The 25,899-nt window shown below is 36.8% G+C and overlaps 8 protein-coding genes across 9 annotated transcripts; 6 read left to right on the forward strand and 2 right to left on the reverse strand.

Annotated features, from left to right (window-relative positions):
- The first annotated feature begins 1,325 nt into the window (after positions 1–1,325).
- Positions 1,326–2,552, forward strand: LOC135942652 (urease accessory protein UreE-like). Its single transcript, XM_065488902.1, has 2 exons — positions 1,326–1,737; positions 2,271–2,552. The coding sequence occupies exons 1-2, from the start codon at positions 1,626–1,628 to the stop codon at positions 2,456–2,458; spliced, it is 300 nt and encodes a 99-aa protein (XP_065344974.1). The 5' UTR covers positions 1,326–1,625; the 3' UTR covers positions 2,459–2,552.
- Positions 2,553–6,040: 3,488 nt separating this feature from the next.
- On the forward strand, positions 6,041–6,964 carry LOC135942869 (uncharacterized). The gene is made up of 2 exons (XM_065489208.1): positions 6,041–6,201; positions 6,637–6,964. Exons 1-2 carry the CDS (start codon positions 6,066–6,068, stop codon positions 6,837–6,839), a joined length of 339 nt encoding a protein of 112 aa, XP_065345280.1. The 5' UTR covers positions 6,041–6,065; the 3' UTR covers positions 6,840–6,964.
- A 1,155-nt stretch (positions 6,965–8,119) lies between these two features.
- Positions 8,120–9,024, forward strand: LOC135943526 (uncharacterized). The gene is made up of 2 exons (XM_065490095.1): positions 8,120–8,260; positions 8,694–9,024. The coding sequence occupies exons 1-2, from the start codon at positions 8,125–8,127 to the stop codon at positions 8,888–8,890; spliced, it is 333 nt and encodes a 110-aa protein (XP_065346167.1). The 5' UTR covers positions 8,120–8,124; the 3' UTR covers positions 8,891–9,024.
- Positions 9,025–10,115: 1,091 nt separating this feature from the next.
- On the forward strand, positions 10,116–11,698 carry LOC135942453 (uncharacterized). The gene is made up of 2 exons (XM_065488571.1): positions 10,116–10,276; positions 11,291–11,698. The coding sequence occupies exons 1-2, from the start codon at positions 10,141–10,143 to the stop codon at positions 11,506–11,508; spliced, it is 354 nt and encodes a 117-aa protein (XP_065344643.1). The 5' UTR covers positions 10,116–10,140; the 3' UTR covers positions 11,509–11,698.
- Positions 11,699–11,963: 265 nt separating this feature from the next.
- LOC135944188 (uncharacterized) lies at positions 11,964–16,128 on the forward strand. The gene is made up of 3 exons (XM_065490980.1): positions 11,964–12,137; positions 13,241–14,583; positions 15,628–16,128. Exons 2-3 carry the CDS (start codon positions 14,448–14,450, stop codon positions 15,972–15,974), a joined length of 483 nt encoding a protein of 160 aa, XP_065347052.1. The 5' UTR covers positions 11,964–12,137; positions 13,241–14,447; the 3' UTR covers positions 15,975–16,128.
- An 889-nt stretch (positions 16,129–17,017) lies between these two features.
- LOC135943417 (uncharacterized) lies at positions 17,018–17,845 on the forward strand. The gene is made up of 3 exons (XM_065489940.1): positions 17,018–17,179; positions 17,384–17,645; positions 17,715–17,845. The coding sequence occupies exons 1-3, from the start codon at positions 17,104–17,106 to the stop codon at positions 17,725–17,727; spliced, it is 351 nt and encodes a 116-aa protein (XP_065346012.1). The 5' UTR covers positions 17,018–17,103; the 3' UTR covers positions 17,728–17,845.
- LOC135943416 (ADP/ATP translocase 1-like) lies at positions 17,711–21,317 on the reverse strand. Of its 2 annotated transcripts, none has more exons than XM_065489938.1 (4): positions 21,161–21,317; positions 20,135–20,440; positions 19,000–19,359; positions 17,711–18,662 (listed from the first exon to the last, which is right to left on the reverse strand). In XM_065489938.1, the coding sequence occupies exons 2-4, from the start codon at positions 20,429–20,431 to the stop codon at positions 18,393–18,395; spliced, it is 927 nt and encodes a 308-aa protein (XP_065346010.1). In that variant the 5' UTR covers positions 20,432–20,440; positions 21,161–21,317; the 3' UTR covers positions 17,711–18,392. The 2 variants fall into 2 exon arrangements, with proteins under 2 accessions (XP_065346010.1, XP_065346011.1); XM_065489939.1 differs by lacking the exon at positions 21,161–21,317 and adding an exon at positions 20,520–20,634.
- Positions 21,318–21,685: 368 nt separating this feature from the next.
- LOC135942668 (phospholipid scramblase 1-like) lies at positions 21,686–23,217 on the reverse strand. Its single transcript, XM_065488922.1, has 6 exons — positions 23,058–23,217; positions 22,833–22,949; positions 22,551–22,768; positions 22,281–22,445; positions 22,054–22,215; positions 21,686–21,995 (listed from the first exon to the last, which is right to left on the reverse strand). The coding sequence occupies exons 1-6, from the start codon at positions 23,095–23,097 to the stop codon at positions 21,933–21,935; spliced, it is 765 nt and encodes a 254-aa protein (XP_065344994.1). The 5' UTR covers positions 23,098–23,217; the 3' UTR covers positions 21,686–21,932.
- Between the last annotated feature and the right edge of the window lie 2,682 nt (positions 23,218–25,899).

The raw sequence follows: 25,899 nt of genomic DNA on the forward strand, positions 1-25,899 counted from the left end.
CTTTTAGGAATGATTCAAACGTCTTAATTATTGACTTAAAGATGGTATTTAATTAATTTTAATTTGATTTCATTAATAGCTGGTCTACATTGGCATTGGCATCATAATTGCGCAGGATAGCCAAGATTGCTGGTTTTTTCGTATGATTCTCATACTATTATTTATATTAAACAACGTGCAAGAGCTATATTCAGGGCAACAGTTCTCTCGTAATTAAATCTACCAGCTTTTGCTATGATGGCGTCACGGTTTCCTGGCCACTCGCTTTGTCTAGTTCTTATTTATTAACGCGAAATCCGATTACCAAAACTAAATCTGTGCTAACCATATATATAATAATAAAATTATTTACATCCGTATTTTTGAAGTCCTTTAGTTTCAACGTCCATTCGAATTAAAATATTCCGAAATTTCGTAATAAATATATATCTTAAGAGCTTACACTACTGCGAGACGCTTGAGTCTCGTGTCTCGTGAGAGCCAAAATAAAAATACTGGTGTGCAAGTCGCGAGTTAATTTCTATCAGCGCGAAAACGTGAGCTGGCGGAATTTTCCTTTAGATTTTTATTAATTACTATTTTGGGTCACAAGATTCAGTCTTGCTCTAATATATAAATTTAGTATAGTGTAAGTTTGAATAAAAGTATATAGTACAAAACATGACACTTAATTTTTACTTCGTGATCCCTGATTTCTTTCTTGCTGCCGGACACAATCATATCTATTTATATGGATAAATTTAGCCGTGAAGACTCACATCAAGTACTGAATGTGTTTGTTACACACGCTTCGTTTGAAAAATTGTTTTCTTCTCTTATTCATGCGCCAGCTTAACTGGTTTTCAACTCAAAATTGCCAGATTCCATTGGTGCGTTAGGAAAACCCAAGACACAGTCAAAAGGGGAGTTTGATGGCGAAGCGTCAGTATATAAAAGAAGTTCGTTAGCATCGCAGGCTCAAAGTTCAAACTGTAATGCTAATTATTATGATGCATGATTTTATGGAGATCATTTTACCAATTCACAAATAAAGATATTCCCTATAACGTGATTTTGAGAAAGTCCAAATGTAGTTCAAAAATTGATATTTACCTAAATCCCTGTGTGTTTAAGACAGTTTCTTAATATTATATTATTATGTAATAAAGAAAACACATTTCATTTATTGCACGACGTAGTTGATCGTAAATTTTTGCTTCTTAGAGTTATCCTTCGCAAATAGGTGCTAATTTTGCTAATATCTGCTCGTCATAATACAGCTGTCAGCGCAGGGATTCACCTTGCATTTGATTGTACTGTGTGTTTACGTCCGCTTGTGAGATCCGAGAATTATTTGCTCTGCCATCGAAGTGAGCGGAGAGTAGTCGGGCCGTGCGCACGCAAAACGCGCTCGCAAACGCGCTCGCCAAACGCGTATAAGAGAAAGGGTGTCGCAACGAAACTCCACCATTGCGCGTCAATATTTTCCTGCGGCCAAGACTATATAGCTTTTGCAATTTTTTTTGCATCTTCCAAAATTCCCCAGCGACTAGACCAGTATATGAAAGCGGATTCTGGGGGGTATAAAAGGGGCTAAACGCAGATCAGGAATCACACTTCTCCCGACGAAGGCTGCCAAGTACAACATGAAGACCGCTATCTTGGCTCTTGTCCTCTTTACGGTGGCTCTGGCCCACGCTCTGCCAGTCCAGGATGAGCAGCTCGACGAGCAGCTGACTGACTACGTTTTACAGCAAGGTAATATATGTGCTCCGAAATTTAATCTCGGTCATTGTGTCATCATTATTTGAGGTTGAAACTCACAATAACCGGGCCTACTTGATCATTTTAAAATATCGAACATCACTCGGGTGACATTAATCTTTCGGCTTTTGAAAATTTTTATTTAAAATATTGTTTAGAAAATTAAAAAAAAAATCTCTTCCAAGATTTCCTTGAAAACAGTCGGTTTGTTCATTGAGCTCAATTTTTTTTACATTTAATCAATTTATTTTTGAATTAGTCAAGGTCAAGATTTTTTTGTTTTGCTGTTTTATAAGTGAGTCACATCAAAATTACAAGCTAGTGAAGCATTCATTCAAATCATAAAATTGTTTTAGGAAAATATCTTCGTTAGGACATCATTAAACAATCGGCAGCATTATTTTGGGCCAAATATTTCAAGTCAATCAGAGCAATGCATACAAAAATAATATTATTTCCTCTTCAATAAATTATTTCCACCAACCGAATCGGTTCTAAACTAATTTTCGAATTTTCTGTTTTCACAGCTGCGGATGGAATTTTGGTGCGGGAAGTGAGGGCTGCTGATCCCCAGTATGGCTTTGGCGGCTACAGACCGCATTATGGTCACCATGGCCACCACGGACACCATGGTCACCACGGACACCATCATGGACACCATGGACACCATCATGGACACCACCATGGCCATCACCACGGACACCATTACGGATAAAAATTGTTCTTAGTTTTATCCTTTAAGTTCCTCGTGTAGAATGTTTTGTATTGTAAATAATATGTCTATCAATAAAATTTTTTAAATGAAAATATATATCACATTTCATTTCAAAAGGGCTGAAAATAAAACACCGGTTTTCATTCAAAAAGATTCGTTTCTCTATTGTCGTTTCATAAAATTTTATCTAAAAATACCCAAAGAAAAATGCACAAAATCAGGACAAATGCTTTTAGGAATGATTCAAACGTCTTAATTATTATCTTAAAGATAGCATTTAATTAATTTTAATTAACAGCCGGTCTACATTGGCATCGTAATTGCTCAGGATAGCCAAGATTGCTGGTTTTGTTCTATGATTTTCGCATGATTCTCATGCTATATATTTAAATTAAACAACATGCATGAGCCATATTCAGGGCAACAGTTCTCGCCTAATTAAATCTTTACCAGCTTTTGCTATGATGGCGTCATGGTTTCCTGGCCACTCGATTTGCCTAGTTCTTATTTATTAAAGCGAATTCCGATTACAAAAATTACATCTCTGCTAACGATAAATAAAATATAATTATTTCTATCCGTGTTCTTGAAGTTCTTTAGTTTCAACGTCCATTCGAATTAAAATATTCCGAAATTTCGTAATAAATATACACCTTAAGAGCTTACACTACTGCGAGACGCTTGAGTCTCGTGTCTCGTGAGAGCCTAAATAAAAACACTGCTGTGCAAGTCGCGAGTTAATTTCTATCAGAGCGAAAACGTGAGCTGGCGGGCCTTTCCTTTAGATTTAATTAATCACTATTTTGGGTCACAAGATTCAGTCTGCGAGGATCCCGATCGAACCGGTTATTCGAGTTTACGCTAAAGCGCCGCGGGCGAGCGGAATCCAAACATTGCAAGACTGCTCTTTTTGTTTTGCTCAATTTTTTGCGATACAAACGCAATGCTCCTTTAAAGGCGCCCGTGTTGCGCTCAGTGACATAAACAAGCCGTTGTGATCAATGATTCTAGTCAATCAAAATTTTCACTAACTTGCTCCGCTCACGTGCTCTCATGAATTGTTGGTGTAATGTTTTATAGGACAGGACAGTCCGCATAGCAACAGAAAATTTTTACTTTGCTCTGCTTGCCCCAAAATCTCCTTGATTTTTTTTCTAGCATTGCTTTGCATTTTTGACCTTCTAATAAACCACCGCAAGTTCTGAACTTTTAATTTAATTGCAAATGATTTAAATATTGTATACGAATTAAAATTTTTAATGTGCATGTGTTATCAAAGCCACAATGAGTACGAAGCATGAGTAGATGATAATCTTTCTACATCCTCTGGAGCTATCGATTAGAAATTTATTAAAAAATTTAGAATAAATTTATATTAATTGAGTTAAATAAATTAAAATTAACAATTTTATTTAAAACAAATATATCTAATTGATATATTAAAATAAAGATGTAAATTAAGTATGCTTTATTTTTTTAATGTATTTTATGTTGTATATATATTGCTCAAATTTGTTAGAAGTACTAATTTGCACATTAAATTAATATAGTAAAATAAGTCTTAAAAGTTTTTTGTTTTATGATTATGTCCGTTTCTTTTTAAATAAAAAAATCAATTTGAAATCTTGTTATCTAATTATCTGATTGCAGCGATACGTTGAAAATAATAAGAGTTTAAAGATAATTTTTCTGAAGCCAATTTTCTATCCATCTTGATCATCTCTTCTTTTTAAGCGTCGTCCGTTTTTCTTTCATTCCAGAAACTGGTTTTGACCGCTAAAAATGCCTGATTTCAAAGGCAGTTAGGAAAAACCCAAGAAAGCGGACGCAAGGAGAATTTTGCCCAAGCTTCCATATACAGTGCAAAAGAGCGTGCGAGGGCACAGAGTTCAGATAATATGCGAAGCCAAACTGCGAATAATTACTGGGTATTCTCTCTTCACTTTTGCTGACGCATTCTGTGTTGTGCGTGTGTAGCCTCCCTTTTTTGGAACAAGTGTCAAAAATGGATTCGCAGATAGAATTAAAAATATCAAATTAATATTTTAATTTCTTAGTGCATGAAATTCAATTATTTCAACTGATTATGTACATGGCATTTTGCTGTGCATGAATATAAATTTGCTTAAATGCCGTATGTTGCATTTATTTTCAGCTGTGTATGCTCTTTTATCTGTTATAGTATTGAAGAATACAAGGCTAAATATAATCAAATTATTTTTAATTAAAATATAAACCAAAAGTATTTTAAAAAGCTGTTCTTTGCTTTAATAATTTCATTGCAGGGATTTTGCTTTGAATTCCGTTTTATTACCAGGTGACAACGACGAGTGTAACTTAAATTTCCTTTGGTCATTCTGTCATCAGGAGTTTGTAAAGCCAGATAATATTATCATTTTTAGTCACGCGCGCTGGCATCACTTTTATCAACCTGCTTCATCGGCCTTCAAGAGGTATTCTGGCTACCTGACTGAGCCAGAGGAGGCGCCCGCACTAAACATGTTTAGTTTTGGAGGTGGATTCTTTCTTCGCCTTATAAACACAGTGTGGACGACTTAATCAGCAGCATGTCACTCTAAAAGACATTCATGTTCATTATTGATATGAAAAACATATAGTTTATGTTGCTAATATGAAAAAAAATCTAGAACCAAAGAAATAATTTGCTCTCTATATATAGCTAATTACTTATTTAAGACAAACTTTTTCATTTATCATAACGAAAAACCTGAGTAATGAAATTTAAAGAGGAATGACACTGCAAAAGCCTGGAAAATGCTTGTTGCCAATACATAAAATCGTCCCTTAGGATTCAGTTAAAGCCTAAATTGACCTAAGAAACACTGTAATTTTTTTGAGAAAATTGGCTGGAAAGTTACCGTGCTTTTCAAATGGTAATGGCTGTCTCCTTACTTGAAATCCGATTTAATTTCAAAACCAAGAGTTTCCCAAATAAGTGGCATACACCGTTGGACAGATCTCGACGAGAGGAATCGGAATATGCCAAGAAAATATGTTCGAGCACTGTAAATTTTGGAGAAAATTGGCAAAATTTGAATTTTTACTGTAGGAGGGTCCTTTTTTATTAATGCAAATTGTTGAACAAATTGTTTATGGCATCCAACAATTCAAATAATTTTCAATTGTTGCCCACTATCATTTCACTTTTAAAAATTAAATCATTACTCTTATACGCTAGGTTTATGGTTTTTGATCTTATTCAACAATTAGGAAATTTTAAACATGTAATATGTAATAATAAAGGTGCTGGAGACTTTCAAAACCATGCTGTTCTGGTTGACAATCGTCATTATAACGAGTCGCACTCTGTGTGGTCCCTTTGATCTGCTCTTTATATGTTTTCTCAGAACATATTTCGCGTCTCAGTATAAATTTACATTTAAATCAAGCCTGCTTCCTATTTTTTGCGAGGATTCTTTTCTTAATTTCCTTGTTGTTCTTAAAATAGCAGCGCCTTGACATTACCGAATTCCATGGAATGCCTGGAAAGCCCCACGAACCAGACGCAGGGAGTCCCTTTGCCCAAGCGACACAAGCGGCAGTATAAAAGCGACAGGTCAGCACCGTGGACCAGTATAGTCCAAAGATGCGTTTCTCAGTTAGCACTGCTTTCGCGCTTGCATTCGTCGTGCTGGCCGGCACTCTCTGCGCCGTGTCCTGCCTCCCAGCTCCAGAACAAATCCAAGATGGACCAAACCCGCTTCTGGAAGAGACTGCATTTGGTAAGGATAAAAAGCTAGAATATTATTAATTAATTTAAGACTCCTTTAATACATGTAATTTTAATCAGTAACCTCTAAAAATTTGATTCCAAAAGGAATTATTTATGGCATAAAATATTATGTAAGCCAAATTCGCTATTTTGTTTCACGCAAAGAAAAAAATCTAATAAAATTCTGTAAGGGAGAAAAACGGCACAGGGCTCAATTAAGCCTGTCCAATTTTATTTTTTTCTTTGCGTTTTTCGCTCGTCTCCCTCGAACCTTTTTGTGCCAAACATATTTTTTATTATTTTTATTCTCATTTCTTCTCGAAGAATAAATTACTAATACATCGCTTTTTAAATTATAACTGTGTTTAGGGAGAAAAATGAAGATTTTTTTTCAAGCAAGAGACCAACAGACTTGTTACAGAGATTTAATTCCTTCCTTTTTTAGGAGACAATGCAATGCCTGCCGAAGAAGTTCCATCTGCAGGAGTGCGCCAAGCCAGAGCACCTACTTTCTTCCCGTCGGTGAACGTCTACCCTAGCTATCCCTCCTACTATCCCTATGGCTATTACGGCGGCAACCGCATCGTAATCCACAAGAGAATCGGCTACGGCTATGGTGGCTATGGCTATCCGCATTATTACTATTAACTGCGTGCATTGTCTACCGAAACGGACCGACAACATCACCATCATCATCATGAGCTGCCAATTTTCTAGAATCTGTACCAACATGTGAATATTTATTTGGAGTGTACAATAAACTTTCTATATATATATTATAAATGAAAATTATTTCTTTCGTGTTTTAATCCCTTTTCGTTTGGTTGAAACATTAATTAGAAAAATTTTAAGTGCAATTCAAAATCACTTCATGACTTTATTTACAGGCGTGTTTTATTCAATTTTTAGTCACTTATTTATTCAAGTTGAATAGTTGATATTGCAATTAAATAAATATCCTATACATAAATTGGACTTGTATCGTCAGATTTATAAATTTAAGAAAAAAACACACAAAATACATCGCCAAAGTGTCTGTTCTATATTTAAGAAGGTCACCTGGTGATGACAAATGAGCAAGTTTCTTCGAAAAAATGAACTAACGGAATTAATTGCTCTACTCTGCGCGGACTCCGAGTGCCTGTATATTTTCAAAGGAAAATTCATCGCGTTCTTCCATTCTAAACCACTCTGGTGATCTTGATCACTATAGGTTCAATTTATCGACTCTTGGACAGTTTGAAAATGAAAATTGTCATAATTACTGGAAGAACAAATCAATTAAATAAAAATCAATATGATGAAATAAATGATTGTATTTATTTTTACCTCTCAAGGATAGAGTAACATTTAAATTCAACTGCACGTAGATTTAAATAATCCTTTGTCCAGTGTCATTAAATGAGCATTAGTAAAGAGCAGTAGCATAAACATTTCAATTTTTCAACATTGACGACCCCTGACTTTCATTAACCAAACCACAAACCACTTAGAATTGATTTTTGATAGGTATTCTGGCACTTGTAAAACACACTTCAGTTAAGTTCCGAGAGCAATGAAGATAGAACATTGAAAAATTTCTCTAAACCAAATCAATTTTTATTTTAATGCTTTACGAAATCGATGTACTTACGCACTATGCAAACATTAGAAAATTAAAAATGTATTTTGAAATTGCTGATTTTACAAAAATGATGTCACGTTATATTTAAAAAATCGGCAACTCTTTAACAGGATCTCTATGGGATTCCCTTCCATTATCAAATCCGCATTTTTTAATCCATTTTCTTCTTTTCCTTCGGGTGCAAACTGGTTTTTGTTACTCGAATTCGGTATTTAGGAAAATCCCGAGAACAGACGCAGAGAGTCCTTTGCCCCAGCAACCATATAAAAGCCACTGGTCAGCACACTTGTTATGTCAGTACAGTCCAAGATGCGCTTCTCTGTTGTTTCTGGATTTACGCTCGCACTCATCCTGCTGGTTGGCGCTTTCTGCGCCGTGTCCAGCTTACCAGCTCCGGAAAAAGTCCAAGATGGACCTAATCAGCTTTTAGACGAGTCTGCTTTTGGTGAGAATCTTCAGTTTTTAATCTATTTTCGCAAACAGACCCCTAGCCCCTTTTTTGTAAAATTATTTTTCCATTTAATTTCCCATCTTTAACGAAGTTAATTTAGATTAGGAGACAATAGTTTAAATATCAGGGGACCTTTCTTTGCAAAATGTTACTCACCTCTAATTTAAAATTAAGTTGTAGCAGCTTTTCGTCAGTCAAAATCAAATCGATTGTTTATTAAAATCGAGGATCACTTCTCCTTTAATCAAACTATCAAGTCTCATTGTAAATTTAAAGAATAACTGAAAATTGTTATAAAAATGGCTACATTTTGTTTGGTAAAACGTTGCCAGTTCAAAATTTAAGTCTTATCAATCATATTTTAAATATTTGCTGCCTGGAAAACCCAAATAGCACTAGTTTTCATGATCTATAATTATCTTTTTAGGCGACGACACCGAGCCTGCTGAAAATGTCGCGCCGTCAGGAGTGCGCCAAGCCAGGGCTCCGACCTTCTTCCCAACAGTGCGTGTCTACCCCAGCTACCCCAGCTACTACCCCTATGGCTACTACGGCGGCAACCGCATCATTATCCACAAGAGATACGGCTACGGCTATGGTGGCTATCCGCATTATTATTATTAACTGTGGACTGTCATAGGATTCGCAGTTTTAACTCCAAAGTAATGTGCGGACAAATTGTTACCAGTGTCATTGTCATTGCATTCTATTGGGTTTTCGAGAGAATTTGTTGTCTATGTTTATTTATTTGGACTTCAATAAAAAATTTAAGTGTTTTAAATATTGAAATTATCAGTTTGTTTTCTTTACCTTCAAAGTTTAAGCTCCAATGAGGCCTGTTAATTAATTAAATCAATTTAAAAACAACCTTTCACTGATAGAAAGTGGTAAAAATAATTTAACTTGACTCTGAAATATAAAAATAATTTTTATAAATTCCTACTTACTATCATATCTAAAAAATATGATTTGACTCAACAAAATAAAACATTTCTGAATTTGAATCTTAATCCGCTGCTGCGTTCGCTGGTCTCGACGTCATCACCTCAAAAATGAACATAAAGCTTAAAGTGGGTCAAGATTAGGGGAGTCCCTTTTATCCTACTTCTTAAAAAGGCCTCTTGATCACCTTCAGTTCGCAACGCCCTGAGGACACCTGCCACTACTCCCGAATCCACAATAACACCATCCGCACAACATCATCCGCCACGACCTCTTCGTAATGACTGATTGCTCTCCAAAAGCTCTAAAAACAAGAGTTATATTTTTATTGCATTTAATAAAATTACCTGCTGTAGGAAATACTGAATGAATTTCTTCATGCTATAAACAACACCTACAAAATTGTTTTCCTGCAGAATGAAAAAATGCAAAACTAGCCACCACGAATCTGATCTCTACATGTTAATAAATCATACTACATATAAAAAAATCGATTTTTATATTTTACGTCTGCCTAATAAATGAGCAATAATTAAGCATGCTTCGTGTGTTGAAAATCGAAGTGCAAAAATACATATATTGCAACGAAAAATTAATCGTAGGTTGCGTAAACTACGCACATTTGAGCCGCTCCTCCTTCTAATTCCAGTTTTTTAATTTCCTCTTTTAGAATTTGGTCGCATAAACCTAGAGCACAGATTAAATTGGTATTTATGGATTTTTAACCGAAGGTCGCTCGTTTATTGCCGTACGTATTCGCGTGATTTTTTAATCTGTTTCTTCTCTCCAATGCAAAACTGGTTCTCATCTTGAAATTGCCAGATTCCTCTGACCTTTCGGAAAATCCCGAGAAGAAGAGATGCAGGGAGTCCTCTGCCCCGGCGACCATATAAAAGCGACCGGTAAGCACCGCGGATCAGTACCTCTCCAAGATGCGTTCCTCGGTCGTCTCTGGATTTTCGCTTGCCCTCTTCCTGCTGGTCGGCACTTTTTGCGCCGTGTCCAGCCTTCCGGCTCCAGAACAAATCCAAGATGGGCCGAATCCACTTTTGGACGAGAGTTTGTTCGGTGAGGATTGAATTTTTCATTCCTTTTGCTTTTTGGTCAACCTAGAAAATGTTGTCAACCTTTTGTCATCTTTTTTTCAATTTAGGTGTAGGAATTTAAAATCTTCCTTAGGAAATTTTCTAAGATTTTAAAGCTTTTGTTAATTTTAATTCTGGTGAGAAACTAAAATAAATAAAATATATGTGATTTTTTATGATATGTCAGAGCTGATGGGGTGCTGGATTTTTTTTTGTATCTTCTGTATGATGGAATTAATAGTAAAATTGTTAAGGTTTTTTTTCATTCGAAGAAAACCTTTCTGTTAATTAAATAATTGAATTTGTCCACTTCGCTAAAAAGTTTGAACTTTTTTTCGGATATTTTTCCGGATCCAAAGGCTTAAGTAAAATTACTTCAAAGTGATTGAAATTTTAGGTCTGCTATGGATTTGCTGTTTAATTGTTTTAAGAAATTCATAATTTTACACTTTTTTAAAGGCATCTTAGCAAAAAAATGGCATTGTAAAAAATGTGAACATCAACATGTTTCAGATGCACATCTGTTGTTAGAGCAACCTGCTCAGAAATTTTAGAAATTAATTAATTTTACTATTTGATAGTTTCCATATTTCATTAATTGTTTTTAACGTCACTTGCAACCAGGATTAGCCAATTTTGCAATGCGTAAAAATTAACAAAAACAGCTTAAAACCCCTACCAGTTTTCGGTTTTCCCGCATTATTCCGACTTTAACCCCGAAAAGGTCACATTTCGCGTTAAAAAATAACAAATTTTGAAAAATTCTGATCGATGGTGTTTAAATTTTCGGTCTTTTGGTGAAACCAGTGGCTTTTATACTGATTTTGTTGAAATCCCTTTTTTGTCATCCATCATGAGAATTTTTTAACTTCAATTAAAATGCACGTGTTTCGGAAAATGCGCAAAATTGCAAAAAAAAAACATTTTTTTCCAGAAAAATGCGGGTTTTGTGATCCCTGCCTGGAACATCCCTTATAAGTTCGTTTAATATTTCCAGGTGGCATGCCTGCTGAGGATGAACCGTCTGCAGGAGTGCGGCAAGCAAGGGCTCCGACGTTCTTCGGTCCATCGATCCGCGTCTACTCTGGTGGCTATGGCCATGGCTACCCTATCTATCGGCCATACGGATATTACGGCGGCGGCAGCCGCATCATAATCACCAAGAGGCTGGGTGGCTATGGTTACGGTGGCTACGGCGGCCACTACTATTACTAATTAATCAACCATTGAAATCGACCGTCAAGCTCATCGTCAGGTGTAGATGTTACTATCATTTTCAACAAACAATCAAGATAAAAAGCCATACTGCCCTTAACAAACCTGTCTGCTATTTATATTCACTTGCTTTATTTTATAAATCGTGTATAGAGCAAGTTTGAATAAAAGTATATAGTACAAACCATGACACTTTATTTTTACTTCGTGATCCCTCATTTCTTTCTTGCTGCTGGATATAAATGCTTTATATGGATAAATTTAACCGTAAAGACTCACATCAAGTACTGAATGTTTGTGTTTGCTGCGCACGCTTCGTTTGAAAAATTGTTTTCTTCTCTTATTCGTGCGCCAGCTTAACTGGTTTCCAACTCAAAATTGCCAGATTCCATTTGTGCATTAGGAAAACCCAAGACGCAGACAAATGGGGAGTTTAATGGCGAAGCGTCAGTATAAAAGAGGTTCGTTAGCATCGCAGGCTCAAAGTTGAAAGATGCGTTGCTTGCTAGGTGCACAGTATCCGCTGGCAATCCTTCTGCTGGCCAACGCCTTTAGCGCCGTGAGCTGCATTCCGCTTCCAGATCAAGTTCAAGACAACCCAGTCCATTCGCCGGACGAGACTAATTTGAGTGAGTGTTTTAAGCTATTTTACGCATTTTAATTTCTTAATAATCTCCTGTTTCCTAAACCAAAAGTAGACAGTTTCATCAAAATAGCAAGAAACGTTTTTCGTCTTATCAGCTCAATGATTGAATATCATCTTTTTCTTAAAAAATTGGGCAGAACAGCCCGTTGGCTCGCATTGTTAAGGCACTCTCAGGAGTGTCAAAGCAATGAGAGGTATTTGAGCAGTTCGGAGATCTAATACTGGCTACCCAATGTCAAGAAATGGCAAAAAAGTGGTTAGTTTAGTGACTCAAATTGCTCAAATTGCTCAACGGGCTGGGAGGCGCACCGGCGCCGACTCGCTACTTGCTGGTTTGCACCTTTCCAGCATGCGTGATTTGGCTTCACGGGACAAATGTCTAGCGTTTCAATGCAGTCCTCGGTGCGGAGGCAAGTGGCCCTTCAGTGGGCTGGGTCCCTGTGCGGCCTGGTGCGCCCATGTTATCCGTTCGCGGTGTTATTCGCACTCGGAATTCAGCATTCGTGCTAGTGCAGTGCGCGCCCTTCCCGGTCCTCCGGTCCTCGGACAGGGATAAAAAGAGCAAAAAAAAAACAGATTTTAAGGCATTTAAAAATTACGTGGCCGAAGCTCAGGTGTAGGATGGCGTGAGCGATTTTATTTTCTGTACAATTCATTCACTATATTCCCACCCATTCTTTAGTTTTAGTAACTTTTTTAGGATAATGCCATACATAATTAAATCTTTAAGCTGACCCGCATTTTATATGAATTATTTACAGATTTTCCTAATAATCAAAGTAAACGTACATAAACAAAGCCAATGATCTGCTAGGGGAAAGCCACTCTGCGTATTTTTCAAATCAGCTTAGCCTACTATAATAATTATTAGATGAAGATTATTTTGCTATCAGAGAAATAATCAAGATTTTTTCGCATAAATCCAGATGAACAAAATTTCTAGATTAATCATGGAAACAGCTTTTAAAATGGGGAAAACATTTTTGTTTTTATTTCTTGTATTTGATAATTCTTGTTTACTATTATAATTTGTAAAAATTTCTGTCTTTCGAAAGAGAGAAGATAAAATTTTGATTTAATTTTAAGGAGACGAAGTTATACCCGACATAGATGTGCCGTCCGGTGTTCGCCAAGCCAGGGCTCCGCTGTTCTTTCCATTGCCCGTTCGTGGCTACTCGAGCTTCTATCGGCCTCATGGATATTATGGCAACAACCGCTATGTGAGCTACCGGAGGCCAAACAGTGGTTCCATCCTGAGCATTTTCGGACTGCGCCTCTTCCCAGGTTCTGGATCGTCATCATCGAACCCGGACCCTCACCCTCATGTTACTGGCCCTCCCCACCCTCATGTAACTGGCCCTCCCCACATTCCACATATTCCACATCAACCCCCACCCCATCCACATGTGCAACACCGTGTGTAATTATAGGGTTAAGTCTTTTAACATAATTTGACTAAACATGATTTCGCAAACTTAAAATTTTAATCTTTTAAGCAGTTAAACTCATCAAAATCATTTACTAATTAGAATATATATACTTTGTACGTTTTTGTTAAATTAAAAATGATTCACGAGAAAATACGCAGCTGTCAATGGCTTATTATTTTTTTCTTAGATGAACCCTTTTCAGATATAATAAAGAGATATCATTCGCTCCAATCAGCTGCAATGGCACAGAAAGCTAGATATCAACAGTTATTTCAATGTACTTACTGTTGAATTATCATGCAATTATAAGGAACGCTACTGATTATATGTACTTCAGTGGGTATACGTACAGCACAATTCTGAATAATTATTTTTTCTTTCAACTGAAATATTTCCTGGCTGCCATTTTGGTCCTCCTGGTACAAAATTCCTGAACACGACCCGAAAAAATGAAAAAAGGATTGAGTTTTGGCAATATTTCATGGTTTGTCAGTCCAGATTTCATTATTGTGAAAATAAAATAAAACTGATTTTTCTAGACCTAATAAAAAGAAAATAACGATAAATTCAGAGGGAACTTCAGGGAGGTCATTGATTTTATTTTTCAAATTTTGGTTTTACTGTGAGCTGACGTGATTACAATAAAAAATGCTACAGTGTTTGTTTGTTTGTTGCGCACGCTTCTCGTTTTTAAACCTATTTGCTTCTCTTATTATTCGTGCGTAAGCTTAAGTGGTTTCCAACTAAAAATTGGGTGCGTTAGGAAAAACCCAAGACGCAGACAAAAGGGGTGCTTATTGGCGAAGCAAGCGTCCGATAAGTATAAAAGAAGTTCGTCTGTGCTGCAGGCTCAAAGTCGAAAGATGCTTTGCATGCTGGGTGCACAGTATCCGTTGGCAATCCTTCTGCTGGCCAACGCCTTTAGCGCCGTGAGCTGCATTCCGCTTCCAGAACAAGTTCAAGACAACCCAGTCCAGTTGCCAGACGAGACTAATTTGAGTGAGTGTTTTAGGCTATTTTACGCATTTTAATTTCTTAATCTCCTGTTTCCTGAACCTGAAAAGGAAAAATAGGCAGTTTCATCAAACAAGCCAGCACCGTGTTTCGTTTTATCTCAGCTCAATGATTGAATATCATCTTTTCTTTAAAAAAAAATTGGGTGGAACAGATTTTGAAGCATTTAAAATTATTCTTTATTTTCATCAAATGGGGGAAGCAATTGATAAATCGATTTTTGAGGTGTTAATGTTTTTGAAGGATAATGCCAATGCCACATTTAATTACAATTTAACGTTTGCCTGCATTTCAAATGAATTATTTTCTGATTTTCCTAATAATAAAAGTAACATACATAAAAGGTCAATGATCTGCTATGGAAAAGCCACTCTATTTAATTTTTAAATCAGCTTCATAAATCATTATTAGCAGACGATTATTTTACTATCAGGGAAAAAAATCTTGATTTTTTCGCATAAGTCCAGATAAGCAAAATTTCCAGGGTAACCATGGAAACAGCTTTTAAAATTGGAGAACACATTGTGAACGATAAGAGGAATGATACTGCAAAAGCCTGGAAAATGCTTGTTGCCAATACATAAAATCGTCCTTTAGGATTCAGTTAAAGCCTAAATTGACCTAAGAAACACTGGAAAGTTACCATGCTTTTCAAATGGTAATGGCTGTCTCCTTGCTTGAAATCCGATTTAATTTCAAAACCAAGAGTTTCCCCAATAAGTGGCATACACCGTTGAACAGATCTCGACGAGAGGAATCGGAATATGCCAAGAAAACATGTTCAAGCACTGTAAATTTTGGAGAAAATTGGCAAAATTTGAATTTTTACAGTAGGAAGGTCCTTTTTTATAATTGCAAATTGTTGAACAAATTGTTTATCGATCAATTGTTTATGGCATCCAACAATTCAAATAATTTTCTATTATTGCCATCATTATCATTCCACTTAAATAACTGATGTTTATTCTCACAACTAATCAAATTTTCATTGTTGCCCGCTGAAAGATGAAATTTCGATTTTCTTTCCAGGAGACAAAGCTACACCTGATGTTCATGTGTCGTCCTTTGTTCGCCAAGCCAGGGCTCCGCTGTTCTTTCCAACGTTTTTTCGAGGCTACCCGAGTTTCCAGCAGCCTTATGGATATCATGGCAACAACCGCTATGCGAGCTACGGTAGGCCAAACAGTGGTTCCATCCTGAACCTTTTCGGACTGCGCCTCTTCCCAGGTTCTGGATCGTCTTCGTCATCATCGATCCCGAACCCTCCTCACCATCATATTGACACTGGGCCTCCCCATATGCATCAAGAGCCCCACATTCCACACATTCCACATATTCCCAATCCACCCCCACCCCATCCACAACATCATCATTAAGTTTCTGCACAAAATGATCAAAGATTTTCACTGTATTCGACTTAGTTTCGTTAGAAAATTTATTTATCTTTAGCAGTGTTACTCATTAGAATAATTTATATTAATTTGAATATATTTTGTACGTTTTTTATTAAATCAAATGATTCACGAAAAATACCTTTTTTCTCATACAAACCCTTTTCAGATATAATAAAAAGAGATCGCATTCGCTTTAATCACATGAAATGACACAGAAAGCTAGATATCAACAGTTATTCCAATATAAAATCAACTTACTGTTTAATGATCTGAATGATCATGCAATTATAAGGAAGATCGCAAGCTAATAACTATACTTTAGTGGATATGAACAGCACAATTCTGAACAAATATTTTTCTCTTTTAATGGAAATATTCCTACAAAATTGAGAAAATAGTTGAGTTTTGGCAATATTTGATATTTTTTATTGTTTGTCAGTCCAAATTTCATTAGTGTTAAAAAATTATTAATTTGCACTATTTTGCTAGACCTAATAATAACTAGAAAATATTGATAAACTCAGAGGGAACTGCAGGGAAGTCATTTATTTCTTCCAGATGATTTATTAATGTTCCACTAACATTTGTATTATATTTTAATTGTATTGAAAAATAACCAAAAAGCCAACAAATTGAGAAGACAGGCTTAATTCCAATTAAACCTAATAAGATAATGGCAAGTCACTGAGACATTTAAGAGGTCGATTTCTCTGTTTGATTTGCAGTGGCACTCTTACACACCGCTAAATTCGCCTGCGCCAAAAAAAGAAAGCCCGATCATCAGCGAAGATTAGAAAACGGTAAATGAGCAAAAGTGAGCGCTGTTTGTGTGTGTGTATATATGTGCGTTGATTTGAGGGCAGCTAGACATATCATCTCTTATTCTTATCCCGCGGCAGGCGGGAGATCAACGCTCGCAAAAAGTTCGTCTATATAATCACCGCGAGATCGCAATAAGCGATTCCGAGACGCGAAACCTGCTGACGCAGGATGCGAGGAAAGCCGCCGGCCGAACCGGTTCCACGTGCGGCTCATCCAAACCAGCGCACTTCGCGTATAAAAGGTGCAGGCCGACAGCGGGCCACTGCATTCGCTCCTTGAGACTGCGAACATGAAGGTTGCCCTTTTCACCTGTGCCGTGCTGCTCCTGGTGGCTGCTGCCACTGCCTTCCCCTATGCCGTGATTGGTGAGTAAATTAAATCCTGCTTCAATTCACAAAAGAAATTTGCCAGAAAAGAGAAAATTCGGTCGTAACTCAACCTTTAAAACAGAATCTGTGATTTTAAATTAGATAGAAACTGATAAAAAAACATTTATTTTGAAAGTTTTGATTTTGATACACCTTTTCTCTCGATCGTGCACTAAAAAATATTATTTCTTTGGACTCCAGAGTACGAGGTTCCTGAGGAAAACGTCAGAGTGGTCAGGTCTCCGCAGTACGGCCGCCCTGGCTACGGACACGGAGGAGGAGGAGGATACCGCCCCCAGCACGGATACAGACCACAAGGCGGCGGATACTACCCTGGAGGCGGTTTCGGAGGCGGCGGATTCAGCGGCAGTGCCTCCAGTGCTAACGCCGCCAGCCAGAGTTTCGGCGGTGGTGGATTCGGCGGCAGTGCCTCCAGTGCCAACGCTGCCAGCCAGTCTTTCGGGTAAGAAATCTGAGATGGATTAAAATCTAAAACATCATTTTTATCGTGAATTCTCTCTTTCTGTCACAGATTTGGCGGCTAAAGCAGTGAGACTGATGTTCGAAAAAGAGAACGTGTAAAAGAAAAAGTACAAAAAACGTGAAAAAGATAATAGTTTGTAAGCTGACGTGATTACAATAAAAAATACTACATAAGAATAATCAATCGATTTTTACTTAACTCCAAATCTGAATATAATTTTAAATACATCAAAGTTATTTTTAGACATCAAATTTAGAGATTATTTTTCATCGTAAAGCTTGAAGTGTTTATAATTGAAGCGCACCCCAAAGTTAAGAATAATAACCTTGGGCAGTTGCCAAGCCAACATAAATCAGCATTCCTTGTATTTGCGCTCAAAGGAGTCATTAAAAAAATGAGCACTCTTGCGCTGAGAAAGCCGACATGGACGAGTATTTAAACATACGCCTGGAAACACACTTCTCTTTTTTAACAGACAGACGGAGAAGAGAAGAGATAAAATACGCCTGAAATTTCGACTTGTTTAAAAACCTGTTTCGTGAAGAGCAGAAATTTTATACAGCGTAAGGATATCCACCTTGCGGTAATTTTTTTGTAAACTTACATTGGGCTTAACTGCTTGTAACATTTTACTGATGTGAGGATCATAAATTATAGTTTTACTCACTGCAAAACGTGTTCTATACAAGTCACACAAACACGCAGATATTAACAAAAATAAAAATATCACTTTGAGTCCGTTTGAAAGAGAAGTTCGAAGAGCTTCTGAAACTCGTCGTAGAGGACGAGGACCAGGCTACTGCTGATGCCTCTGACGATGTTTGTAAACGCTCCTTTGAAAAAGGCGCAAATTCCTTCTTGGCGGATAATGCTGCCGACGCAGTGTAGACTGTTCGAGTACAACTTCTCGTCTTTCCTGCAGCCAGACTGCATCATCATTCTTCGCCGCACAGTGTCACACGGATAAGCGAGCAGACCAGCCAAGGTCGTGGTAACCTAAAGGTTGAGGAGGTTAGCATCCTTTACAATTAGATACACCACTACACCACCGGTTAAAATTTAAATGTCGGCAGATGCAGATTACTTTATTAAAAAATTTTAACTTTAATAATTTTTAGAAAATTCTCATTTGAATTGTTTGATGGATTTTAATTGTACAAATAAAGTGAGTAAAACCCAAAAATATTGCTAAGGGTTTAAATTTATACAACCCGCCAATTTTCTTATTTATTAAAAAGGTCTGTTTAGTTGGAAAAAAATGATCTTGGCGTCAATTTCAATTTTAGATTTGATGGAACCTAAATAAGTAAAAATATAGTAAGGATCTTTATACCTGAGCAACAATCCATTTTGTCACGAAATTTAAGTTGTCACTGCCGATCACTTCTTTCGCAATGTCATAAAATCCGAAATACGCGCCTCGATAAATGACAATGCCGATCAGAGACATCCAGAATCCTCGGTAGAGCCCGAAAAACCCGTCTGACTTGACGATTTTTTTGAAGCAGTCGAACAGACCGGTGAACTCGCGTTCGTCGTCGACTTTTCCGACGTCGGCGGCCAGTCGAGTCCTCGCGAAATCGAGAGGATAGACAACGCAAAGGGAGGTTGCCCCTGCTGCACTCCCTGAAGCAACGCTGCCGGCGAAATAAGTCCAGAAGTCTTTGCTCTTATCCACGCCTCGCAAAAAGAGCTGTGGAATAGAAGATCTAACTCATGAGATGACTAGAAATTAATTTAATTGTTATTTTTTGTAAATCAGTATCTTTGATTTAGACTATAACCAAAAGAGAGAGTGCGAAGGTGGAGCTGAATTTTTACTCTTTAATTGTTGATGCATGGCTTGAAATATTTTTTAATTCATACTCCTCATATTTATTTTGTAATCAAATTAATGCACGAATGCTTTTTATTTCCATTATCTGGAATTGATGATGTTAAAATTATTAAAAAAAAATTGGAAAGGTATTTGAATAGAAATAACCACAGTCAAATTTACAACAGTTGCAATTTAAAATTTTACAAATCAAAACTCTAAACTGCCGAATTAAATTTAACGTGAAATTCCTAAAAAAACATAAAAATATCATTTTCCACACAAATTAGATTTCTGTTTAATTTTGCAGCTGGAATAAAATAAGCACCTTTAAAAAATACTATACAAATTTAATCTTAGAGATAATTTTTCATAATACTAAGGAATTTAAATAAATATTAGTTTGCTCTTGGAAATTAAAGCCTCCAAAAACACAAGCATAATTTAATTGGAAATGAATATTTCCATCAGAATCGTTTCCTCATTTGATTTTGTACTGGAGTCACAACAGCACAATTAATTAACATCTTGAAATTCTGCGCAGTTGACTGAATTATAAAAAAGAGAACCTATGTAATCGCAGCCATCACTCTTCTCCGTTAAGCAACGCTCAACAAGGAAAAACTGCCGCGAAAATAGCGCTCGATTTCACCTCTTTGTATCTGTCCTTGAAGGCGAGGTTGATGGCCTGCGTGGGGAAGTACCGGACCACGTTGGCCAGGTTGCCCCTCCAGAAGCTGAGCAGGCCCTGCTCCTTGAGTACGCTGCGGACGCAGTCGACGATGCCGTCGTAACGCTTGTCGCTGTTTCGCATCTGCACCGAGCCGTCCTGCAGCTGCAGCAGCAACTTGACCCTTTCGATGGGGGCGGCCGCCGTCTTGGACACGGTGCCGGCCAGCCCGCCAAGCAGGAAGTCCTTCAGGAACAGAAGCACGCTGACCATCGCCATTTTCAAGATCTGCGTGTAATCATAAATCAATTAATATCATTGATGTCTTAAAGAGTTTATGGGCATTAAAAATTTATTTACGACTCACGAACAGTTTGTTTTGCTGAGGAAGATGTCCAAATTAATCTCAACCGTAAAATAAAATTAAAAACTGGTGATAAACATATGACAGAGCAATGAAATGAAAACAATTATCTCGTGGAAGTTTTAGTACTGAACGCAGCAGCTGTTTTGGCCCCTCAAGCCTCATCAGCAGTGCTTCACATAAAAAAAAACAAGTTTAGCACTGCAGGAAATTACTGAGGAATTTGCCTCGCCATCAGCTCTAAAAAAACGAATAACATCAAAATGAAAAAAAGACCAAAAATTAATTTTGCGGATGCCGTCACTCGCCCTGTCATTTATCTCTGTTCGAGATGTACAAAAAAATGAATTACATGTGACTGAGCAACGTGTTGATAATTATGTAGCCAATAAAATTTTCTAATATGGTAGTTAGATAGCAGCGCAGTCACGTGTTCGTATATTTTTGGGTGTTACATCTGCGGGAGCTGCTTTCTCGCAGCGTGGCCAAGCAAATTCAACGATTCCAAGACAATATATGGTGTTGATGAATTTTAATTACTTGTACTACTAAAATTTGATATTTAAATTTTCAAAGATTTTTAGGTCACCTGCAAATAATTAAACTTGATGCTAGTTGACTGATTACTAAACATATATACTCACTCAAAAATTGCAATGTACCGCAGCTGGGTTTGGAATCCTTTTCTTATAAGCACATGTGGCCGTGAGGGCTACTTTCGCATCTTCCTCTTCGTGTTGCGCGAATTCATCTGACGAACAACGTTCAGATGTGCCGCATTTTATTATTTCAATTATGCTACAGAGAGATGCTCCCTCCACATCCACAGCAGAAGACGAAAGATAACAACACGCACACTTTTCCTTATTGGGTTGATGCACCAGAGTGAGATAATTTATTGTTTGTAACGTCTGTAGCAGCCAGAAGCGATTTTTGTTGAGTGTACCATGATGTGATCACCCATCATTCTGACCTTTGGCGATCAAAGATCAACTCGCGTTTAGATTACCATCCAGGATTTAACCCTAATTAATTGTTTTTGTAGGTAAAGTTGGTTGTTCCCGAATTTAAATCCTCATCTAGCAAAAATTTCTTCGCTCATTAATTCGTGATAAATATCATCGTAAGAGATACCAGGCTGGGGTTCTTCAACAAGAAAAAATGTTGGGTTAGTGCTGTGTTGGTAGATTTATTTTAAGGATGACTTAGAATAATCAAATTCTTAACACTAAAGAAATATGAAAATTATATTATGTCTTTTGGAACATCTTCAAAGTGCTTTAAATTTTGAAATATTTAATACTAAAATATAACTTATAAAATTTATAAATTGTTTAAGAAGTGCACTCTAATATTGCAATTTTCCCAGCGTACATTTAATTTGGTTGTCATTTCATGATTTCAAAAATATTACAACTAAATCATTCCCAAACCGCTAGAATGATTATTATTCGCCTTACTCTCATAGAACATGAAGTCCTGAAAAAATCATTGTTTGTTTAATTTAGAACGCAAAATGAGATGCCGCACAGCTTACAATCAAGAAGCAGGCGCCGAGCAACACTGCCTTCGTCTTCACATCCAGGCCAATGGGGAAAGAAATGCCGAAAATATCAGCGTCAGTGAACGCTTCCCTGACAAATCCGGACCACTGCTTCGAGATCATGCCCATTTCACTTTTTCCGTCGGCAGACAGGACCTGATTAGGTAAGGGTTACCATCCGATAATAAGAATAAAGCGTGGCGAATAATTTAAATGCGCACCTTGAAATTGACGTCCCCGCCACAACTGCACGTGCAACAGGGTCCTTCGATTTTCAGGACCACTTCACCAGCAGCATCTTTAATGCTGAAGTGTGGTTTCCAGATGCTCCAGTTCTGCTCCACAGTTCCGATCAATGTCCCTGGAGGCGCAGTTACTTCCATGGTCTAAAATTTGAATTTGAAAATAACAGAGAGGGCAATGCGATAAATTTTAATAGGTTGAATTGCCATTGGCATTTAAATGATAGTTATAGGTATAAATTTAAAAACCTGCAAGCAGCAAGGGAAACAACAGCTCTGGCAAGCATACGGGCGGTGCAAGTGAATGACCATGTTTCCGACGTTGTCGTAGATTTTCATGTTAAAGGGCCGGAAGGAGCCGCAGCAGTTCCTCACACAGCAATTGCTACTTTCTTTGGCACTGTAGATATTCTGGCCCATGCTGTTCTTCACCAAATATTTATTGGCCGTTTCAAAACCAGTCAAAACTGTTCAGAATAGCAATTTGATAAAAAAAAATAATACTAATCTAGATAAAATTGTAACCCATACCTTCCAGTAGTTCTACTTTCTGGTGCACCAAGAGCTGATCGATCATGCTCAAGTATTCCAACCCCAGAGGGCAGTTTGATTGGCCTTGGGGGGCTTGCATCCAGTTCTCTGCTCCATCTGAAACACCATGTAATATCGTTTTTAAAATATATTTAAAGTAAAATTTAATCCAATCTTACTTATAATCAAGCTGTATTTCATAGGAATTCAATTTTTTATATCTACCTTTATTGGCAGTCGGCTGCTGGATGATCACTTGGTCCATCGGTGCGGCGAATCCCACTGAGGGCAAAATTATATTATGCTAAAGTAGAAGTTCGCTGCAGTGCTTCAATGAAAAAAATGGAGCCTTTTTTGTCTAGATGTAGTCGGTGTGGCTTTCTGAGATACAGTATTTTATTTGATCAGGATGACCCGGTACAGATTAGAAGATTTTACGACTTTTTGTATAATAAACACTACGATAAGATAGCAAATAATATAAAATGTGGTGAGGTACAAGTTTTTCCTCAAATCACACAATTAAATTTGCTTTTTCCTTGCAATTTATCTGCGTGGCTAATAAAAAATACTTATATTTGTGTAAAAGCTCGTCGCTTAAACTCACAAAGTAAACTTTTCTATATCCTGTTTTGACGACTCCTTAAATAATCAGTTGTTATATTTTTGAAGCCCTGCGGTGCCAAATGCGTGCCTTTTCAAATAAAAAATAATAAATAGAAAAAAATAGATTTGGCTTATAGAATTTTACCATTATTTCACTCTTGGAAGAAGAGAATTATTTTAATTTATCATCAGAGTCAGAACGAATAAAATCCGTGAAAAACTTATAACAATCGAATAACAATGAAATGAATAAACTTAAAATTTATAGTACGAAAACGTTTGTAATACAGCCAAATTATAATCTTAACACACTGAACTGGCTAATGATTTTTCCCTATGTTTCCAAAATATATTTTCTTTCTTTTATTGGACGAGGAGGTGATTCTTGGCTGGTATAGTTAATCTGCTGATACGGAATAAACAAATATTAAATCTTATAATTTGTGCTCACCTGCTGGTGGATGCGCTTTTTCATTAGACATTGGTGCTTTCTCAAAACTTTACGAACGCTCAGTGGTATTAGTTACTGACTCCTTATAGCAACTGAATCACAATATATAGGAAAAATATGGATATGTTTGCAGACTTCCGCTGGAATTGACTGGCCGGAAATACATTGTTTTTATTCCACACATGCGTGGATTAAATGGGAAAACCTTTGTTGGTCAGCATTTTTGTTGCCTCTAAAAAAGCAGATTTTAATAAATAATTTTTGTCAATATTTGACAGGAACCAGAGCTTTAAGGCCAACTGACAGCATCAACAGCTAAAAAGGAAGGCGAAACTACTAACAACTATCAAAATTTAATCATTCCTTCACTAATGAATTTTAGAGCATAAAAGGTTTTATATGTGCAACGTTCAGATGTGCCGCATTGATATTTAAATTATGCTACAGAGAGCTGCTCCCTCAACATTCTCAGCAGAGGAAGAAAAATAACAACTCGCACTTTTCCTTATTGGGTTGATGTATTAGAGCGAGATAATTTCTTCTTTGTAACGTCTAAGCAGGCAGCAGCGGTCTTTGTTGTGTGCATCAAGCATTATCTGACCATTCGCGGTCAACTCGGATTTCGAATACAGGCCAGGATTTAATTTCAAATAATTGTTTTCTAGTTTAAGTTGGTTTTCCCCGAATTTATATCATTGCATCCATTTATAATAAATGTGTGATGTGTGACACATAAAATCATCTTAGAAGTCACCGCAGGCTGGGGATTTTAAAGAAGAATTATAAGTATTTTTCACTTAGATGAAAATAAACAAGTTAATACAATCACACCTCTGATCGAGTTATTAGGCTGTTTTCGTAGGAATTCATTTTATTATCTACCTTTATTAATTGTTGTCGGCTGCTGGATGGTCACTTGGTCCATCGGTGAGGCGTATCCCACTGAAGGCAAAAGTACATGTAAAAGTAGAGGATTGGTGTTGAGCTTCAATAAAAATTTTAATTAATAATTTGCATAATCACACTAGCACCCTATTTTCAAAAGTAAATGAAGCTGTGGTACAACTCCTTAAAATCAATTATATTTTTTAAGCCCTGCGGTGTGTTTCTTTATGTCACATGCTTGTCTGTCATTTCAAAAATATAAAATAAATTGTAAATACGAATCCTTGGCGGGTATATGTTACCCTGCTGATACGAAATAAACAAACTTTTAAATTAATCTAATGATTTGTGCTCACCCGCTGGTGGATGCGCTGTTTCACAATAAGGCATTGGTGGTTTTTCTATACTTTCAAACGGCATCTCTTTCTGCTAGTTACTGACTTCCTTAGCAACTGAAGCTTGGCTTATATGTAGGAATTATCGATTTTCTCGCAGACTTCCACTGGAACTGACTGGACAGAAAACGATTGGTCTGATTGAACACATCGTTCTGTTTTTGAAGTGGATAGCGTTAATGGGAAAATTTGTGTTGTTCGGCATTTTAATTGCCTCAAAAAAAAAAAGGAAAGCATAATAGTAGCGATTTAACAACACAATCATAGCTTAAAAATACAGCACAAAAAATGTTTCCAATAATTTAAAGATCTAAGTTGTGGAAGAATAATATATTATTTAAACCCTAAAATATTTACACCATCACAGAAATTACGGAGATTGCGGACTTGCCTGCAGGTGGATGAGGTCTTTAGCTTGATGGGTATTTCATTATTTTCAAAAGGTAATTATTATCGTGCCACAGCAACTGATGCCCGAGAACCGAATGGTGTGCAGTGATTTCCTTGCCGAGACAGGACTGATCATGAGAATGATTCGTCGCGTTGCCTGCAACTTCAGGATTGTGATTTCTAGAGACGTAGATAAGGGTGAAAAGTGTATCAATCTGCTTTATCCTAATTTGAATGCAACAAATTTAATAATGCATTATTAGTATTGTTTTACTAATTGCGCCACATCATGAGGATTTTTGTCTCATTTTTATTTATTTTACGATTTTTTTAACCTCTG

This window comes from Cloeon dipterum, chromosome 4 (genome assembly GCF_949628265.1).
Source record: "Cloeon dipterum chromosome 4, ieCloDipt1.1, whole genome shotgun sequence".
Lineage (NCBI taxonomy): Eukaryota > Metazoa > Arthropoda > Insecta > Ephemeroptera > Baetidae > Cloeon > Cloeon dipterum.

Excerpts from the sequence above, each read along its gene's own strand:
- LOC135942652 (XM_065488902.1), top strand. The coding sequence starts at position 1,626 with ATGAAGACCGCTATCTTGGCTCTTGTCCTCTTTACGGTGGCTCTGGCC. Across the intron at positions 1,738-2,270 it reads TGACTACGTTTTACAGCAAG|CTGCGGATGGAATTTTGGTG; the intron begins GTAATATATGTG and ends CTGTTTTCACAG.
- LOC135942869 (XM_065489208.1), top strand. The coding sequence starts at position 6,066 with ATGCGTTTCTCAGTTAGCACTGCTTTCGCGCTTGCATTCGTCGTGCTG. Across the intron at positions 6,202-6,636 it reads TCTGGAAGAGACTGCATTTG|GAGACAATGCAATGCCTGCC; the intron begins GTAAGGATAAAA and ends TTCCTTTTTTAG.
- LOC135943526 (XM_065490095.1), top strand. The coding sequence starts at position 8,125 with ATGCGCTTCTCTGTTGTTTCTGGATTTACGCTCGCACTCATCCTGCTG. Across the intron at positions 8,261-8,693 it reads TTTAGACGAGTCTGCTTTTG|GCGACGACACCGAGCCTGCT; the intron begins GTGAGAATCTTC and ends TTATCTTTTTAG.
- LOC135942453 (XM_065488571.1), top strand. The coding sequence starts at position 10,141 with ATGCGTTCCTCGGTCGTCTCTGGATTTTCGCTTGCCCTCTTCCTGCTG. Across the intron at positions 10,277-11,290 it reads TTTGGACGAGAGTTTGTTCG|GTGGCATGCCTGCTGAGGAT; the intron begins GTGAGGATTGAA and ends TAATATTTCCAG.
- LOC135944188 (XM_065490980.1), top strand. The coding sequence starts at position 14,448 with ATGCTTTGCATGCTGGGTGCACAGTATCCGTTGGCAATCCTTCTGCTG. Across the intron at positions 14,584-15,627 it reads GCCAGACGAGACTAATTTGA|GAGACAAAGCTACACCTGAT; the intron begins GTGAGTGTTTTA and ends TTTTCTTTCCAG.
- LOC135943417 (XM_065489940.1), top strand. The coding sequence starts at position 17,104 with ATGAAGGTTGCCCTTTTCACCTGTGCCGTGCTGCTCCTGGTGGCTGCT. Across the intron at positions 17,180-17,383 it reads CTTCCCCTATGCCGTGATTG|AGTACGAGGTTCCTGAGGAA; the intron begins GTGAGTAAATTA and ends TTTGGACTCCAG.
- LOC135943416 (XM_065489938.1), bottom strand. The coding sequence starts at position 20,431 with ATGGCGATGGTCAGCGTGCTTCTGTTCCTGAAGGACTTCCTGCTTGGC. Across the intron at positions 19,360-20,134 it reads TCAAGGACAGATACAAAGAG|CTCTTTTTGCGAGGCGTGGA; the intron begins GTGAAATCGAGC and ends TCTATTCCACAG. Across the intron at positions 18,663-18,999 it reads CAAAATGGATTGTTGCTCAG|GTTACCACGACCTTGGCTGG; the intron begins GTATAAAGATCC and ends CTCAACCTTTAG.
- LOC135942668 (XM_065488922.1), bottom strand. The coding sequence starts at position 23,097 with ATGGACCAAGTGATCATCCAGCAGCCGACTGCCAATAAAG. Across the intron at positions 22,446-22,550 it reads GTTTCCCTTGCTGCTTGCAG|ACCATGGAAGTAACTGCGCC; the intron begins GTTTTTAAATTT and ends TTCAAATTTTAG. Across the intron at positions 21,996-22,053 it reads TCGGCGCCTGCTTCTTGATT|GACTTCATGTTCTATGAGAG; the intron begins GTAAGCTGTGCG and ends TGATTTTTTCAG.